At 36.5% G+C, this 19,276-nt stretch overlaps 1 protein-coding gene across 2 annotated transcripts in view; it reads left to right on the forward strand.

The window, feature by feature from the left end:
• Window positions 1-16,745, forward strand: part of LOC145689987 (uncharacterized) — a 33,753-nt gene extending 17,008 nt beyond the window's left edge. For both annotated transcript variants that reach the window (XM_081764444.1, XM_081764443.1), the window contains exon 3: window positions 13,152-16,745. In XM_081764444.1, the coding sequence (XP_081620570.1) occupies window positions 13,152-13,905 (754 nt within the window). In that variant the 3' untranslated portion in view covers window positions 13,906-16,745. The remainder of the gene's footprint in view (window positions 1-13,151) is intronic.
• The last annotated feature ends 2,531 nt before the right edge of the window (window positions 16,746-19,276 follow it).

The raw sequence follows: 19,276 nt of genomic DNA on the forward strand, positions 1-19,276 counted from the left end.
GCATTCGATACAATTGGAAAGAAAGTCATAAGAAAACATAACGTGTTTTCGTTATTTGCAATATTTAGTTTATCTCTTGTTGGCTAATGTAATAATACTTTCAAAACAAAATTGAAAGAAGAAAAGTTGTCTGTAGCCAAAACGCACTTTTCGACCAAAAAAATCGTTGAAAAACAAGGTGAGTTGTTAAGATATTCTTTATCAATTCACTCAACTGGAGATACCCTTTGTAGTTGTTTCGATAGTCATTCGTGTTGTTTTATTCATTCAGTATTTGTCAACATGGGTTCAATCCCATTTGGTGATTAGCGTATCAAATAATAGGTCGCCAAAAGTTATACCATATCTTTATATCCCAGTGTGCTCCTGTTTAGTGCAAGACACTTCTTCCATCGATGGAACGTAAACCTGAAAGTAAATCCGAAGTTCTAGTGTTTAGGAAATCACTATCAGCAGTAATAACTCCTTCGTCACTACTAGAACGTAGTTCAGTCATTATTATTATTATTATTATTATTACTACTTTAAGGAGCAGAACTAGGTTTAAGGTACTAAATTTGATGAAACATTTTATTTCTTTGCAGATTGTTGTTACAGCTATGAAGTTTATGTTGCTTTGTGCATCAGACTGATTTTAGACAGCTTTTCTCGGCTATTTAATATTTTACTCTATTTATGTCACTTAAACGGGGTGACACTTCTCAGTCGTTTGCTAGTGGATCCACCATAATAATGCTATCACAGTTCTATAAAACACTTGCCATCACTGTACCCTGAACCATCTCACATGAGTTTTTTTGGTATAATGATGAGGCGTGTTTTCTACTGACATGAAACCTGTTTTATCGCATGTTTAAAGTGATGGATGGATGGATTTCTTATTTTACTAACATCAGCTTGTACCATGTTTCTAACATAAATGAGGGCCGCGGTGGCTCAGTGGTAAAGCGTTCACCTCTGGTACGTGGGGTCCCGTGTTCGATCCCAGCCACCGCCAAGTGAACTTTGTGATGGACAAACACCGTGTGTGGGGGTTTCCTCGGGGTTCTCCCGTTTCCTCCCACTTTCTTCATTCCACCATTTCATTCATTATTCATCATCACCGTCTCCTTCAGCTTAACCGGCATAATCGTGGGACGTAAAACTCAAAGATTTCATTTCATTTTCATTTTCTAACATAAATGATGCACTCGCACGCGAACACTTGCACAATTTTTCCTATAGCAAAAGTTTGTCCGAAAACTTGCTAACATTTTCCTGTAGAGAAGTTTGTCCGAAAAGTTGCTCACGTTTTCCTATAGAAAAGTTTTCCGTAGTGAAATCAAAATGAGTTGGGGGCACTGTTTGATATATTTTAGCTCCGGTGCAAGACGATGTTTCAATTCCGAGGGGTAGATGGGGAAAATGTACCTGAAAAAGACACTGGACTCACTAATGACTGTTCAGCATTGAAACATGTAGGCACCTTCACTGCTACATCAGAGGGTGTTGTATAGGCTCTTATACGGAATTCCAATTGTTTCTATAACATTAAAAGTCTTTGACTCTGCAATATAATCTCATTTGTGACATCCATATTTTCTGAACCAGTGTTTTTGAAAGTGCACCGGAACGAAGTTCATCATCAATGATCATCTGACACGTTTTGAAAATCTGAAACTCACTTTCAGAGTAGCATTAGAAGTTGAACGAATGACACATACCAAGATCGTTTTGTTAGGCTCACATCCTTCTTGTAGAAGTATTCAATAACAGCTCGATTTTTCACCCACTGTTTCTCGATTATACCTAGTCAGAGTGCCATTCAGTTGATTTACGGGCCTTCGGGAAAGTTAAATTTTAGGGCTACTAATGTAAGTTAGAATTCTGTATTGATCATGAATAAATTTGTATGCTAGCTTGAAATATCCATATCAATTACAGTAATATTTGCTATGTATTTGACACCAAAGGATAATAATAATAATAAAACATCCATTGCATAACTTTACAGTTCAGTATTTGGTATGTGTTGAACCCCATTCATAATTTTTTACGCGAGTTTTCTTTTTCACTAATTCGATTTAAAAGAAGCTGGATATTTGGACTCAGTTTCGTAGGAATAAGTTCTTTTTCCGCTCTTTGGACACTGCAAGCTTTACGAATCTGTGACTTCCGTCAATTTTCATCCTCTTCAATCACGAGCAGTAATATATTAAGAAAATACTTTCGTATGGATTCAACGTCTGAAGAATAGGTTTCATCTTTAACCTTGTCCTTCTATTGCAACCGAAGGCTGTCTATCTAGATCTTTCGGTTTTAATATTAGAACCTATAGTTTCGAAGTCTACTCTTGTTTCACAGTACGCCAAGCAATCTACTCCCTCATCAAAATGGAAAAAATGACCAATAACTTATCACTTAATAGTATTGATAGCAGTTGAAAATATTTTATTTTACACGTAAAACTATTACTACTTTTATAATCACAGTGTACTTTTTATTTGACTGAAGACGACAACGCTAAAAGAAAGGAACTTCTCGTCGTATTCGTCTTCTTGTTTTTAAATAAATCCTGCATTGAGTCGTATTTGTGACAGCGGGGTCCGGAAGAAGGCGTACCTCTAATTGGTGTTTTCTGACGGTTTTAGGTTTTACCTACATTTGTTTGGTAACATCGCTTGACACTGTCGGGCAATATTGCTATCCATGCTCATATGTTTCCTGCTGTTTTTTCTGCTTGGTAACAGTTATTTGCACTGAAGTTGGAGTAATCAACAATGTGTGATCAGAGTCCATACAGCATTGAACAAAAATTAGTTGTTGCAATTTGGCTTCACGAAAGGCGTTACACAGGTGACGCCATGGAAAGTGTTAAAGCAAAATTTACAGACCGCTTTAGTATTAATCCACCAAGAAAAGCAACAATGTTGGAGTGGGAAAAACGTGTATTTGCTACGGGCAGTGTGAAAGACCTTCCCCGAGGCGATCGACTGATAAAGCGGTGGGAAACGTGCAGTGAAGTGGAAGCATCAGTGCAGCAGTCGCCTTCAAAAACAACACGTATAAGGTCTTCGGAACTTGGTATTCCTCGGATCGCCATGATGAGGCACATAGAATAATATCTAAAATTGAATGTTTACCGTCCAAAGCATGTGAATAAACTGAGTGACGCCGACATGGATGCGCGGAAAGAAGTATGCAGAACTCTACTTAAGGAGTTCCCCTCCAAACGATTACGTGGTGCAGTCCTCTTCACAGACGAGTGTGCTATCTACAGAGGTATGCATTCTCAGAACGTTGGAATATGGTATTAGGAAAACCCCCGGTTTTACAAAGAGATGGAGAGAAACACACCGCGTGGGCTGGACTGAGACACATTTTGGGCCCTACTTCGAAGACAGTGTTAATGGATATTCTTACCTGGAAATGCTTAATGAGTGGGTGTTACCTTAACTGGAACAAAATGGTATCAAAGACACCGCAGTGAAACAGCAGGATGGTACCTAGATCGGACGTTTCCTGGCCGCTGGATTGGAAGAGGTTGTGCGTCTTCACCAGCTCCCTTTGCCTGGCCTCCAAGAAGGTCCCGAGGTGACAGACACCAGACAATGCTCTCTGGGGTTTCATAAAGCAACAAATAAAAATACTCAGTATCACACAACGCAGGAATTACGAGCATCTGTGGTACACAACTTCACTCACGTGGCTCAGGAGTATCTCCGCAAAACATCTGCGAGAACTTGGCGCAGAATTCAACTGTGTTACGACGTGGATGGTGATAATACCGATGTTTATCATTCTTAAGTCTTCAAGGTGACTATGTGCAGACATTCTACCATAAGTAACACTATACTGTTGAAACTCATGGGGGGGGGGGGGGGTACGGCCACTTCCAGACAACCCTGCATATGTAGATAATGTAGATGATTGTATTGAGTTCTACGAGCAGACATACACTTCTTCAATCTCAACATACCACCACATGAAAAAGTGGTTTTTGTGGGGAATATTTTCTGGTTGAAACCGGAACTACTTATTAGATTTCTACCACTTCTGGTTGTAGTAGAAACATCAGAGTGATGATAAAGTATATTCTTGGGGTTTATAAATAATTGCATAAACAAATTCTTGCTGTCTATTACCGTTTTTACTCTGTAGCCAGCCGCTGTGTCTCGCTCGTAGAGCGTTCACTTCTGGTATGTGGGTTCCTGGTTCGATCCCTAATCGCGACACGTGGACTTTGTGGTAAACAAACAGCTTTTGCATGGTTTATTTGGGTATCTCACGTTTCGTCAACTTTCATCATTACCCCATCTCATTTAATTCTCATCGTCACCGTCTCCTTTAGTCTCGCCAGTTTACTCGTTGGTCGTAAAACTGTTTTATTTTATTTTATTTTTACTCTGCACCAGTCACCGTTAAGACCAAAAATGGTCAATTTTCTCTTACGGCAAACCGCTTCTCGTTATCTATTACAGTTTTATTCTGCAGCTGTCCACATTGAAGTCGATTATGGTTTATATCTCAAATTTCTAGTTTGAATAGAAGGTGAAGACAGAAGATATTTCCTGTTCTTAGAACACTAAATCCATTTTTGTAAAAAATGTTCTTATTGTTATAATTTTTGGTGTGTGTAGATCAATACTTGAACCGAAAATTGTATGGAATTCTATTGTTTCCGATTTTAGTAGAGGGTATAGGATATAGATGAAACATACCTGGTCTGGGGTGCTTAATTCATTGCAGAAAATCGCTTTTTCATTTAATAGCGTTTTTGCTCTATAATGATCAACGTAAAATTCAACAGTTGTTCACTTCTATTATTATCAGTTTGAATTCCGTCTCAATAGTCGAACTCGATTTCTGATGTTTCACCCTCTACATACTAAACAGATTTTGGTAGCTATCCACGAAGCAATCTTTGACATGTTTTCGTCTTGCAGATGGATGGACACATGGACAAACAAAATATAGCGGAGTTTTCGTAAACAACATCTCAGTTTCTAATTGTAAAATTTGCTCCTAATTGTAGTATTTTTATGTACAAAATAAAAGTTGTTACCTGCGTCTATCCTCATGAAGACTTTTTTTTTAAAAAAAGACAAACTTAGAGACCGAGAAGGTATCCCTGTCAAGGATGATTTTTTTTTCTTCAAAAGGGCACCTATATTTATAAGAGAAATCCCTAACATCCATCCACCAATACGCGCACTGGAATTACTGAACGCCTTAACTACCTTTCGTGACAATTCAGGGTCACCTGTGTATTCTAAAAGAAAAGAAAAAATCATCCTCAGAATCATTTCCTTCGTGTTTGGGAAATCTTAGAATATACACGGCAATCAGTTATTGACTTTTTAAAGAATGACTTCTGAAAAAACGAAAAAAAAAAATGAATCATTTACTCAGGAAGTGAACTAAGACCAGTGAATAAGGTTTCTTTTAAAATAGAACCACCCAGCGGAATTCGATCCATGTCTAGAAGTTCTTAATTCCGAAAGGAACAAACAACTAAACACGTAAGGCTATCGAAAGAACGGTAAAGTTACCTTTCAGTTGTATTGATAGCGAGAATTGAATCCTTAAAATCTTTTCCAACGTTTTTCTTTTGGGTGAAAAGCAATTATGTGTTCTGTAACTAAATAATGTTTTCTGCATTTATGAAGGTACTATTTTAATCTGGAACTAACATTACGTTATGTAATGGAAAGGACCTCAATATTTCAAACAGCAAACAACACAGTGCGTTGGGACGCTTTTTCAGATCTTTCTTGTTATGACTTCCTTTTATTACTTCGAATCTGTTGTTGCCAAACCCGCAGTTTTAAATGACAGATAAATTTGGGTAAGCAATTATATTTTGGAGAATTGTACAATTGAACAGGTGCTATAACACAAGCCAAGTATCACTAGAGACATTACGTATCATTTCAGAAGATATGCAATTATTTCCGAAATTAGTACTGCACAACTCACATAAGACAGGATTCAAGGTTGAGGGCAGGAAATTTGACCTTCTATTGCTCAATATTAACGTTTCGGGCTCTAATAAGTTCCTCTCGATAAATATACGAAAATGATGTAACTCACCACAAAGGTTTACAGATACAGATATAGTAAAAGAATATCGGCTGCAAATATTGGCTTCCCTGACGGCTTACACCCGATAGTCCCGTTTATTCATAACGAAACGAAGGCAGTAATCGAACAGTAACCATTCGTTGATGGAATTCTACACTACAGAACAGTCATAATTGCTCAACTGTGGCGAAACAAACAGTTTATTTCAGTTTTCGTACTTTGAGTATTTAATAAGATTTTGTGCACTAGCACTCGTCAGCTATCTCAGCAGTGAGATCTCCAATAAAAGTAACAAGCACGGCAGCAAGTCAAAATAAAATAACGGGTATTAGGCGATAACCACAAGTCTCACCGTGTTGAGCAATCGCCTTCGCATTCTGGAGTTTAACCTCGGGCAACATCTAATAATAATTTTCAAGATCTCATCGGGAGAGTAATACTCATTAACCACCCGAAAAATTTTACACTCAGTATGCTTTAGGTCAAAACGTGTAATAGGATTGAAATCTGCATCAGACAGAGCCTACATGAATTTTAAGAAATGATTACTGTCATAGAGATTTGGATGTGCATTGCATTATATTTAGCCAGTGAAAACCATGTGACATGGAGAAAAGTGAATACACAATATGTTTTATGGCCAGTAGAAATAAGATATACACTGCTGTAGTTTACATTAAGTACCTAACTCCCGTAGAGGAATTAAGGAAATGAACTTAACTCACAGACACACTCTCCCGTAAAAACGGAAACACACAAACAAAGCAACAAATACAGATCTCTAATAATCTTCGTTTTTTGTCGGAATATCACTATGCTCATCATGTTTAAACTATCATAAGAGGGATCAAATAACAACGCCGACTAGAAAGTGTTCATAGAGCGTTTCTCTTATTCCCGAAAGTGACTCTTCGAACCATTAATATACTGTAATAGAAACACAATATTTGGAAATATTACAATTTTAAGACAAAGGTCGCCCTGAAATTCAGTTACCATATTCCCGCAGAACACGAATTCATTTTCCGCGTATCAAATTTCAGGAAAATTAAGCTTTCGAATTGATTTGGGCTTCCTCTGATAGTCGACAAGGTCACTAAAACAACCACATATGCTCTGACTTGATTATATGATGAATACTGATGTGTTAGCGTTAATTTAAAATACCGGCATGTAGAACATGTTTCGGGGAACTTCATTAATAGTGGAACGTGTATAGATCTTATTTTCCATAGAAATTACAGATACCTGAGTTGCTACAGATTTCCGAAAAGTGTCGCCAACAGGAATATTCAAAACAGGAAAGTAGATCAGTATGTTTTCTTTTAAGTGATATTTAACCCCCACAATGAAAATACTGAACAATGACTTCGCGAATACATTCTTCTGTTTGAAAACTTGGTATTTTCTAGTCCAAGCAAAATCATTACACACTTGACACAAAACATCTTGGTCACCCTAAGGCACTCTGCATGATAGCTTCCTTTGTCCCACTTCTCATAAATACAGCCATCACATTATACAATGTTTCATTGGTTTAGAAACGCTGGCAATTGAAATAGAAATGAAGACAGGGAATGAAGTTTCAGATGATAACATCAAGACATTATAAATTTCTGAAACGTGTATGAACTGAAAATAAATAAATAAAATAAAAAAAGAGCTGAAATTCGTTTATTCCTTTTGATCCGTGCTACTTCGACGATACGTTCGTCTTTAATTTTATTCCTTTGTGCCTAACTTTTATGCTAGAGAAGTATTTATCAAATAACTTTTTTCGGTAATTTAATATATAAGATAACCCAAGAACAAATAGTGTATCATAATAGCGGAATAGACAACAAAACTTATATTTCATATATATTTAGTTTATTCTTTATTCCAGCCATTAGCCTGTATTTTAAACATGTTCCTAGATATGTATAAATTTCAACATCACTCGCATATATCACTCGATAACTTATCGAGCAATAACATTTTAGGTTCACTGTTAACTGGGAGATAAATAGTACTACTTTACTGCTTCATTTTATGCTTCTTATCAGCTCTTACGAAAAAAATTAACTGCGTGAAAAATGAAAACATGTCGACCATACGAAGGATGTAGCAATGGTAACCTGCTGTGCCGAAACTTACACTTTCAGGAGTAAACGGTTCAATTTACGAAATCGGCACACAACCGACATTAGATCGGGTTAGTCTTGTAGGTGATATTTAGATCCCAACACAAAATTAATCCGTGGGTAATATTTTGTACATGGTGACTTCTTTTGTGAATTCAGGTGGTCGAGTGCTGTGTAAGTATTTTCCCTATCTACTTCGCTTTGACAGTGTGCATTAACAATACAACATTTTGTAGTTTTTGATGTATTCTTCTTGTGTTGTAATATAAACAGTTACAACTGTAAAAATTACATAAAATGTCTATATCTTAAATCCACCTGGACACTTAAACTGGTTATTGTTACTTCTGTATGTCTGTAGTTACAAAAGTTGGATCCACTGAAGGAGGGGCATATGTTCTCTACTATGTATTTAAGGTCGAAACATTCTGCTTTTAGGCGACTTTCAGATAAATTTCTCCGCACAACTAACCCAAAATTTTACACATGAATTATTTTTGTTTAACGCTTAATTTACACAGATGAAAACAATTACGGGAGCAAAGATAAATGCCGAGATAAATATAAGTTGTCAATGTATTTGGTTGGAGAGCTTGTTGTAGTTGTCACAGCAATACTTCTTTGCTGGGGATCAAAACAAATGAACTCTTGGAGTGACTTATGCACTAGAATGTAAAAAAACATACAGAAAGTCATAAACATTAACAATACAGTAAGGCGACAGAAATAGTCATCTTCACAACAAAATATACCGCTGATAACATGTATAGCGTCCTCAAACGCCTACAACTGTTGCACATGATAGACATGAATTGGATCAAATTCTTGACCGTAGCCTGTGAGACAGTTCCTTACTCCTACAGGAGAGCCATTTCCAACTGTTGCAGAATTTCAGATGCTGCTGGCCTAGCAACAATATCTACCGGGTGTGCCTCACAAGTTTTCAATGTGATTTAAGTCTCAAAGACACTCTGCCCATACTATCGGTTCAGTACTCACTGTCTGCAGCATGATATTAACCAAATAAGCTTGATTGGGACGCATTATCGCTCACAAAATGAATCTGTTGTCAATTCCTGAGCCATCAGAAATAAGAAGATACCTGAGAGTATCGCGTAGCTGTTAGAATACTATCCCGGATTACCAGACTGACTAGGCATTGTTCGCTACTGATTCATTAACACCGCTCTTACAAGAGCTCCATATTGGGATACGACTTGCATTTGGAGTCAATCATTTCGAGATCTACCTTCCAGATAAGAGAATGTCGATAGTCTGATTGTATGCTTCAACTTAACTCGTCCGAGAACAGACAAGTACTCTATTCAACATGTCCTCACGTTGTACACCAACACAGTTTTTTTCTTTTTTCGAATTCCAGGTAATTCGCCAGACGGACACCTAGAATCGTCTTTCCGGTATACGTGTCTCCCTCATGTAAGTGATTGTGCACTCTTGCGACTGATACATTGCGCTCTATTGCCGTTGCAAGTCCATTGCACTTTGCCGAGCGGATAACACCGAGTAACGATCCCCTGGTGACGTCCGTGGGTGACCTTTGGCTCTCGACGTAATGTTTTTCTCTGTCAGAAAATGTCTACAGTCTGAAAATAATCTGCAAGATACGCCGATTTCCCAACTGCCACACGTTGTATCCAAGGCTTCCATATTGTTCATGTCTCACCGTGTTGCAGACTTCAATAAATCTTTTGCTGGCATTTTTCCAATTCAGCACTACAACACAGCTGTCCGCCCATGCTCCCATCCGTCACAGTTACTGCTGCTGTTCTTAGGTGGCCTAACAATTTCAAATAACGTCGCAAGTAAATCCTCGTGTCGTATGACATTCATCTTCAGATCAGGTGCATTGCAATGTCCAAGACAACAACTCAAACAATAAATTACGTCAGAAATTTTGATGTCCTTTGGTCATCATTGCGTTTACTGGCATGTTGCCCTGTTTGTTTTGATTAGCTGTTAAAAAAGATAGGATGATTGCCACAACAACATATTTGTACGTCAGCGTTTGTAAGTAATACTACTTCACTAGAACCCTCCCATTAGAGCCAGCGTGAGGCCTATGTCGTTAGGGAAAATGGAAGAAAATATTAGTAGCTCCGGGATTTGCAATTAAAATTTGGTTAGTGTTTTTTCTCTTTACTCTACTATCTTATATAGCTGGGCGGAGAAAGTTAAAGCAGCAGGCTCTTTTCGTTTCCACTTTCTGTCACTTTGCAGGATTAATGTTTGACTAAGTTCCATCATAACCCAGTCAAACAAAATGTTTATCTCGTTGAATAAGCATTTTATTTAAAATCTTACTAAGCATTAATTCAGGAACAATATAGTAAATGTTACTGTTAGAAGTCTAAAGTGTAGAAAAGCAATCGACAACATAATATCACACTAAAAGTTACCCCAGAAGCTCAAGAAGAAGTACAGCCACGTTTGTTATTTTCGCACATCTAATATGAATATCCAGTAAAGTATGTTCATTTATACCTCACATATTTAAACGATCTCTATAAGACTTTACAAATTTTTAAGTTAATTTTCATAACTGCCTAAGAAAATTACATTTCCAAACATTGCTTTATATATTACCGATTTCCAAGAATTATACCCGTTGTTCAGAGCATGGCTCTTCTTTGCAATTTTCCTGGAGTATAGCAACTCTAGTATGCATAAATTTATAATAATAATAATAATAATAATAATAATAATAATAATAATAATAGCTATAGATTGTCAAAGCATTACACAGTATTAAAGTATTACTCTCTTTATAAGTAATATCAATTTCCATTGAATTATTTTTATTGTGTTCTTTAAATCGGGTAGGTTGTGAGCACTATAACTACCAGAAAAGTAATCTGATTTACTAGTTTCTAACATATTTTTATTCATGCCCAACAATAGCAAAATGACAGTGAAGCTTAAGTTATGCTATTACACTAAGAACGAACAACGATTTATAGAGTCACATGCAAACTAATCGGAACAACTATTTTTTTTTCGTTATTTACAGGCATTTGATTTTTTCTGACACAATCTCAGATTTATCCACATGATTGATTTATTACGTGTAATTAATCATTCCTAATAGTTAGTATCCTCTACTTTCTTTAATAGTTCAATTACAGATTTTGACATAGATGCCATTCGATTCAATAATTGCTTTAAGTTCGTCATCATTAAGCTGTAGGCAGATAAGAGATTCAACTAAATAGAGATTCTTTTATAAAACTAAACTCATTCTTTCTTAGCAACTAACCTACAAGTTCTTGACACGGTAAGTTTATGGCGACTCTAGCACACGAATATTGCTTTTGCGCATGAATTTCCCTACTTTCTCAAAGTGTGGGAAGAAGCTAAATTTTGCTGGTATTTTCCATCACCGCTTAGAATCTCCTCCTGCAGTATGATAATAAGTTTCGTCCTCAGAATATCAGTGTATATGTCCTTCATAATCCCACCAACTGGGATATGGGATGCCAGTACTTCATATGTGAAACCCCAGAACGTATTTTATTCCACTGTCTTCCGAAATTTGCTGATGTTACTACTTCCTTAGATGATCAGCACAGATACCTAACACTGTGTCCATTGACCTCACAATGGATTTCATCAGAGAATAGGCTCTTTTTGGACTCTTCTGCTGTCTATTTTTTATGGTAACTGCCGAAATCGAGACGGTCTTCGTGCATTTGATCTGCGAGCAAGTGCTTCTAACTAGGCCTCCTGGCTTTCCTTCCAACTGCAGTAATCCTGCACCGCACATTCAACACATTGAAATCCACTCACTTTCCCTGAACCCCGAATCAAATTTCCTTCTATAAAAGTTTGATTCAATTTACCTTTTGGTGAAGAAATCTATCACCAGGTGATAAGTTTTTTTTTTCTATCAACATTTCACTTTATTTCGTCGAAGAGTCCTGTCTGTTTCTACTTCTTAATTTATCACTCCCACACTAAGAGAAAATGTTGCATCTAATTCTCTCTACTTATGGAAATAATTTTCCTTAATGACACAGTCGCACTTTGTGCACTAGGTGCTTTATCCATTGATAAATTTACAACTCGGAAAACATAAAACTGACTGCAATCGCCTGGAATATACATAGAGCACTGTGCTTAGTCAAAGAACAATCGGAAACTAAGCAAATAAAGCACAAGATCCGCTAAAGATAACATAAATAGTAGTTTGATATTTATAAAGATAAAAGAACCTTATTTTGATTTATTCATACGGCTGCACTAGTTTCATTTCAGTGATTAATTTTCTGTATTTTGTATATACAATATATTCTACGGACAAGTCATCCATCATATTAACTCAGAGCAAAGAAATGCTACACCCAATGGGGAAACCTATGTATAGAACATTTAATTTCGCATATAGAGAGTAGCTCCCTTTGCTGACCTCTCCGTGATGGGCATTTATATATTACATATATTTTGTCCTCTCATAAATATACATACAATTATGTAACGTATTGATACGCTCATATACAGATATGGACATTTAATTTCAATGTCATGTTTCACAAACCATGTCGCAGGGAATGAGAACTCTATAGTTAATAGTTATTTAGCACCAAAATACTTGTATTCTGTAATTTAAAAAAAAAAAAAAAATCTGTACTACAGCACACACACACACACAAAAAAAAAAGACTAGAAAAGAGTGTCCCGTCGTAAGTAAAATGACTACATCATTTGTTAATAAGACTAAAATAACTCTCGCAATTAAAACCTACAATTATTTTTATGCCTAGAATAGGATCTCTGGTGGAAATCTAAAAGTTACAATGAAATAAATGCAGTTCTAAAGCAATCAGTGTGCGAATGAAAGTATTTTTAGAAGGGGATTGATATTTTCTAAAATAAAATAACTTGTAAATCACCCTCACTGATTTCACTACATTTCTTCAGAAACAAAATAATGCTTCTGAAATTTTTCAGGTCGATTATCTCCTCCAATGGATGTCTATCTGTATGTGAATATTCAAATTTGAAAGCAGGTACTGAATCAAATAATAATCTGAATCCAAGGAATGTGAACCCGTATAGTGAAGAATATTTCTCCTCAGTACAGACAGCGAATGATAGAAGGTATTCGTCACACTTCTATTTTCCTGATGTTCAAGAAATCGCTCGGAAATCCAACATCGAAAATAAAACACTTGGACAAATTAGTAAAAGAGCACGTACTTATATTCAGTGTCGCAAATCATTTACTGACAAAAATAGTTCGTTAAGACATTTTCTAACTCATACAGGTGAAAGGCCGTGTACCTGCATCCAGTGTGGGGAAGCATTTTCTCGAAACGTAGATTTGAAAAGGCACGAGCTTATCCACAAACGGAAAGCACCACAACCTTTCATTCAATATGGCAAGGACTTACTTTTGAGAGGTCATTTAAAAAATCCGACAGTTCTTGTCACAGCGGAAAGACCTCATCGTTGTATTCAGTGCGGCAAAACATATATTCGGAAAGATCACTTGAATAGACACCTACTTACTCATACCGGTGAAAAGCTATATCTGTGTACTCAATGTGGCAAAGCATTTCATGCGAGAGCTGGCTTGAAAGCTCACACTCTTATTCATACAGGTGAAAGACCATTTTCATGCATTCAGTGTGGCAAAGCGTTTTATCGTAAGGATCATTTGACAAAGCACGTTCGTATTCATGTTCCTAAACCGTTGAGTTGACCTAATTTTGAGTTTCCCGTCCCTTTCAATAGTAAGGCAATATGAGACGGAGCCTACTGATTAACGTTGAATCTGAATCACATGAGCCTCCAGAAATCGAACCCAGGTCTCCCAGCCAAATTGTAAAACTACGTGTATAACCTATGCTCTGGATAAATTCACACGCCTCCTTGTTGAATAGATAAAAAGACTTGAATGCAAAGAAGAAGTTTTTAAAATTAAATGTAATTTCAAACCGAATATCCCTACTCAGTAATTTTAAGCCATATATAAGTTCAAGTTTTACGTCCCACGCTTATGCCGGTTAGGCTAAAGGAGGTAAGCCATATATATTTGCATTCAGTGTAGTAAAATTACTTTTTTATAGCTTACCTTAGAAACACGTACTCACTTATATGAGGTGATAGTGACATGGTTGGATTAGGTATAGGCTTACCTAGCTAAATATATGTTTGGGATTCACATTAAAGGTGATACAGTTGATGTACAATAGTTTGGTATAATTGGAGTAGTTGGTATAGTTTAGAATTATTAATGTGCTTATCATTTATCGCTACGCATACAAATAAAAAAAAAAAGGAAAGATACTTAAGTTCAGTGAAGGAAGTTTTACTTTAAAATATAATATCCGCTTCAAAGGTGCTGCTACAGCTGAACACATACTTTTTTGAATGTAGAAGTGTTGAGAAAGGTAGTCTATCTACAAACTCTTAATTATCCATATGATAATACACATAAATCCATTCCCTGTGATAACGTGTTTATGTATAGAGGCACTGTAAAATTGCTGATGGTTGCATATAGAAGCAAGATGCTGCGTACTCGGGTTTAGTGGGACAACATTCAGTGCATGGGTTATTAGTTACTGGTTTAGCAGTATTTCAATAAATGTTTTGGGAATCTTGTTTTGCACCGAAAGTGCTTTTTCAACTATCGTATTATTTTCGATTTTGTGTTTTTTGTCATCTGGCGGGAATCTCCAGCCCAATTGACAGGGTTCCTTCTGGCCGCTCATAGTTGTACTGGAATGTACGTTGGAAGGATATAGTGATGGGCAGTGGGAATATTCCCGTTGGGAACGAATTTAAAAAATGGGAATATTCCCGGGTTTTTTCTCTGGCCTATAAATTCCCGGGAAGGAATTTATTTCCATTTCTTTACTTTATCTTCCAAATTATAAGAACCATATGACTAATTACTTTATTTTAATATATTATGATTTTCTTCTAGGTTTTAAAGAATTTGGATAGAAAACAACGTGCCATGGGGGGCTCTAACCCGCCTTCATTCGCTAACGCTCGCTCTGCAATGCTGTCTGATTTTAATGTTGGTAACCTAATTTAACGTATGAAAAAATAAAACAACCGAATCGGAATAAAATATCGCTAAAAAGCAGGTGCAAAAGCTGGCCCACAATGCTAAAGTACAGCCAAAATTAGCAATGTACTAATTTACAAATGGTGAAAAGGAACCATTTTGTAAAGTAATTTAGAATTATGTAGAAATAGAGATGAAGTGCTATTAATAAACCCTGAAAGTAACATAGTACCGTTTAGAATATACATTTTAAAGAATCCTCTGTGGACAATAGTAATAATATGCTTTTATATAAAAATTAATTCCATATTGAAATCATAATATAGTAATAAAGTGCAATTTTCTTTCTATTTGTACCTAAATTCCCATTTTGGGAATCTTCCCGGGAATATTCCCGAAAAATATCTTCCTGGGAATTTACCCATCACTAGAAGGATATAAAAATGTAGTGGTCCGCTACTGTGGTTATACAGAGTATTATCATAGCCTAATCACCGAATTCCTAGTGAATTATGATTACTATAATATTTACGAATTCAAGAGATTAAGTAAATGAAAATCAGAAAATTCGCATATATGTAACAGTAGAAATAGGCGTTTGTAACTTCGCTGAAGCTACTTGTCCTGTTTCAATCCTCCATTGCATTCAAACGGCAGAAAATTTTCATTTCTTTCCTGTTTTGTTTTGTTTTGCTATAATGCTAGTAATGTCCGTATTCGTTTAAAATATCTTCAAAACTTGCAAGTAGCTTTCTCTAGTTTAATATTTGAAAACATAAAATTTCTGGCATATTACTAGGCATGGAGTGAGGTGCTAGAACAAAATAGCTGCTTACGGCACAGAACAGCAAATACATTTGATTGGTTAATAATTTCATAATTTGACCGGATCAAATTATGAAATTATTGTTTCCTTTAATAACTAAAATGTCTTGTTGCATTGTTATATATAATTCTTGTTCAGCGAATATTTTTAAAGTCAAATGTACGGTTTGTTTAATTTAAATTGGTTGGTGCTCCCAAGTATTAATTTACAACAATTCTACCCTACTATTAATGTGGAGACGTGATCAAAAATATGTTTTGAATTATATATACATATTTATTAATTCCCATAATTGAGATTTTATACTAGAATTATATATTGAACGTTAGAAATTTTTCATATTAATTAGTATTACTTACCAGTTTGTTTCTCTAATATTGCAGTGCAATTTAATGTTTTTTCATTAAACATTCTATCAGTAATTCAAAATAGTTTTGGTCGTTGAACCCACGTTGAATTCTGGCGGGCACCAATGGATTAATGACAATTATTCTGCTCACTTACTAATATATTTTAAGTATGAATAACGAAGGAATGATATAATCTAGGGAGATTTTTATTTCTCTCTGATACAGTATGAGAATTTGTGTCAGTGAGATTTAGTATATTCTAGTAACACTAATTTATATTATTATCCACAGTCACGTACTTTTCTGAAATTCTTGCAAATTCCCACTTCGATTGGAATCAAGAATTTTTTTTAAAAAAATGAAGGATTTTTTCATTGACTGCTGGGTGAAGACGTAATATATAATCCAAAAATTATTAGTTGCTGGTTAAATACGATTTGAATAAATATTTTGAGTATGTTGTTTTGCACGGACAAAGCTTTTACGATTATTGTATTATTAGTGTCGTCTTTGAGTGTGCCATCCGGGGGCAATTTCGAGCGCAACTGATGGTCTCCCTCTATAGGTGCTCATAGTTGTGCTGTGATGTACCTTTTGAGGAACTAAAAGTTTACTAGTTCGCCATTAAGGTTATGTAGCGTCGTAGTTACTCAATTCTTAAGTGAATTAGGATTTTTATATATAATATCTACGAATCATATTGAAGAGATTAAAAACAACATAATTTTATATATATATATATATATATATATATATATATATATATATATATAGAGAGAGAGAGAGAGAGAGAGAGAGAGAGAGAGAGAGAGAGATAGATAGATAGATAGATAGATAGAGATAGATAGATATACACTGCCGGTCAAAAGTTTCCGGACATCAAAATCGGAAATACTAAGTTAGGCTTGCAATACGATGCAATTTTGGACAGGATACTTCATAGTTAATAAACACAGTGATAGTTATAACATCAAAATAACATAATAACGTTATCCAACAACGAGAATTAGCAAATACTTTAAATGTTCTTCACTCAAAGAAACTGCCCTTCGCCGTTATCACTCGTTTCACTAATTGGGGCATGCGGCTTCCAAGTTTTTGAAGATTTCATCCGAATTATTATTCCAGACGTTCTGCAGAATACCAAAAACATCATCAGGAGATGTTAGACAGTCTTTTCGCATACTTCTGCCAAACTCATTTCAGAGAAGTTCGATGGAGTTAAGATCTGGAGACTGGGGAGGCCATTCCATGATACAAATATCTTCTTTGGCTTGTTTCTTCTTAAAATAATTAGAACAAAGCTTTGACGTGTCCACCGAATGAGTATCGTGCAGAAAAGTGATTCTTCGACCAATCAAATCGAATCCTGAGGAAATAGCATGATTCCTTAAAATGGAATGATAACCATTTTTGTTCAGATTCCTTGTATTCTGTGAATACAACCTACACCAGAATTTGCGAAACACCTCGAAAGTATCACAGAACCTTCTCCATGTTTAATAAACAAGGTTACGTCCCATGTTACCAAAAATGGTTGGCCCAATATTGATTTTTAGTTGACATCACCAATTATCAACCGTTGAAACGATGGTTGGGCATGTCCGCTTTGCGTTTGTTGGGCCAACTCACCATTTCTCAACGTTGGTGCCACAAAGAAAACAACAGTTTTTCAACAATCTCCCAACCGTTGATGTCGCGTCAACCATTTGTTCAACCATGTTTCACCCGTTAATGTTTATGTCAACGTTGGGCCAACAAAAGATCAACCGTTACCGCAACCGTTTGACAACGGTTAGCATTTTACAACGTTGGCCCAACAAAAAGTCAACCGTAATTACAACCATTATTCAACTTTATACACATATCAACTATATATCGACGTTGGGCCAACGACAATAGAAACAATAACACAACCGTTAATGCACTTCAACCATATATCGACATTGGGCCAACGACAGGACACATGACAACTCAACCGTTAATGAATGTCAACCATTTATCAACTATAGATCGACGTTGGGCCAACGACAATACAAATGATGACACAACCATTATTCAACTTCCAACCAGTTATCAACGTTGGTCCCACGTTGGGCCAACGATAGGTAACAACGATATTTCAACCAACATGGACTGGATGGCGGGGATGGTAGCTTCCTTTGTCGCAGCAGGAGAATAACGGTATTGTACCTTGTACAGAACCAGACAATACTGACGCAGCCAATGGTGTACGGGTAGCAAGCCTGCTTGCCAAGTGGCATTCGGCTAGATCGAGCGTAACTACGAACCCTTCTCCGGCAGGGCTTTCTCTGGGTTTCCTCAGTCCCACCTGGGGAATACCCGGATGCTGAGATGTGCAAATCCAGAGCCGCGCTACCTTCCCACATTCTTGTCCCTCCTATATCGGCCTAAGCATTGATATCTAAAGGTTATAAATGAAGTTCAATTTCACTAGAAAAGAAAAGTTGAACTTTATTTATAACCTTTAGATATCAATGCTTAGGCCGATATGGGAGGGAGAAGAATGTGGGAAGGTAGCGCGGCTCTGGATTTGCACAACTCAGCATCCGGGTATTCCCCAGGTGGGAGTGAGGAAACCCAGAGAAAGCCCTGCCGGAGAAGGGTTCGTGGTTACGCTCGACCTAGCCGAATGCCTCTTGGCAAGCAGGCTTGCTACCCGTACACCACTGGCTGCGTCACTATTGTCTGGTCCTGCACAAGATACAATGCCGTCATTCTCCTGTTGCGACCAAGGGAGCTACCATCCTCGGCAGTTTGTAAAAAAAAAAAAAAAAAAAAAAAAAAAAAAAAAGTCATATTTCACACATGACTGGTGAAAGGACTTCAAGGACCAGAAGAAAATCAAAGAGGTATA

This window comes from Thermobia domestica, chromosome 7 (assembly GCF_964235325.1).
Source record: "Thermobia domestica chromosome 7, izTheDome1.hap1.1, whole genome shotgun sequence".
NCBI lineage: Eukaryota > Metazoa > Arthropoda > Insecta > Zygentoma > Lepismatidae > Thermobia > Thermobia domestica.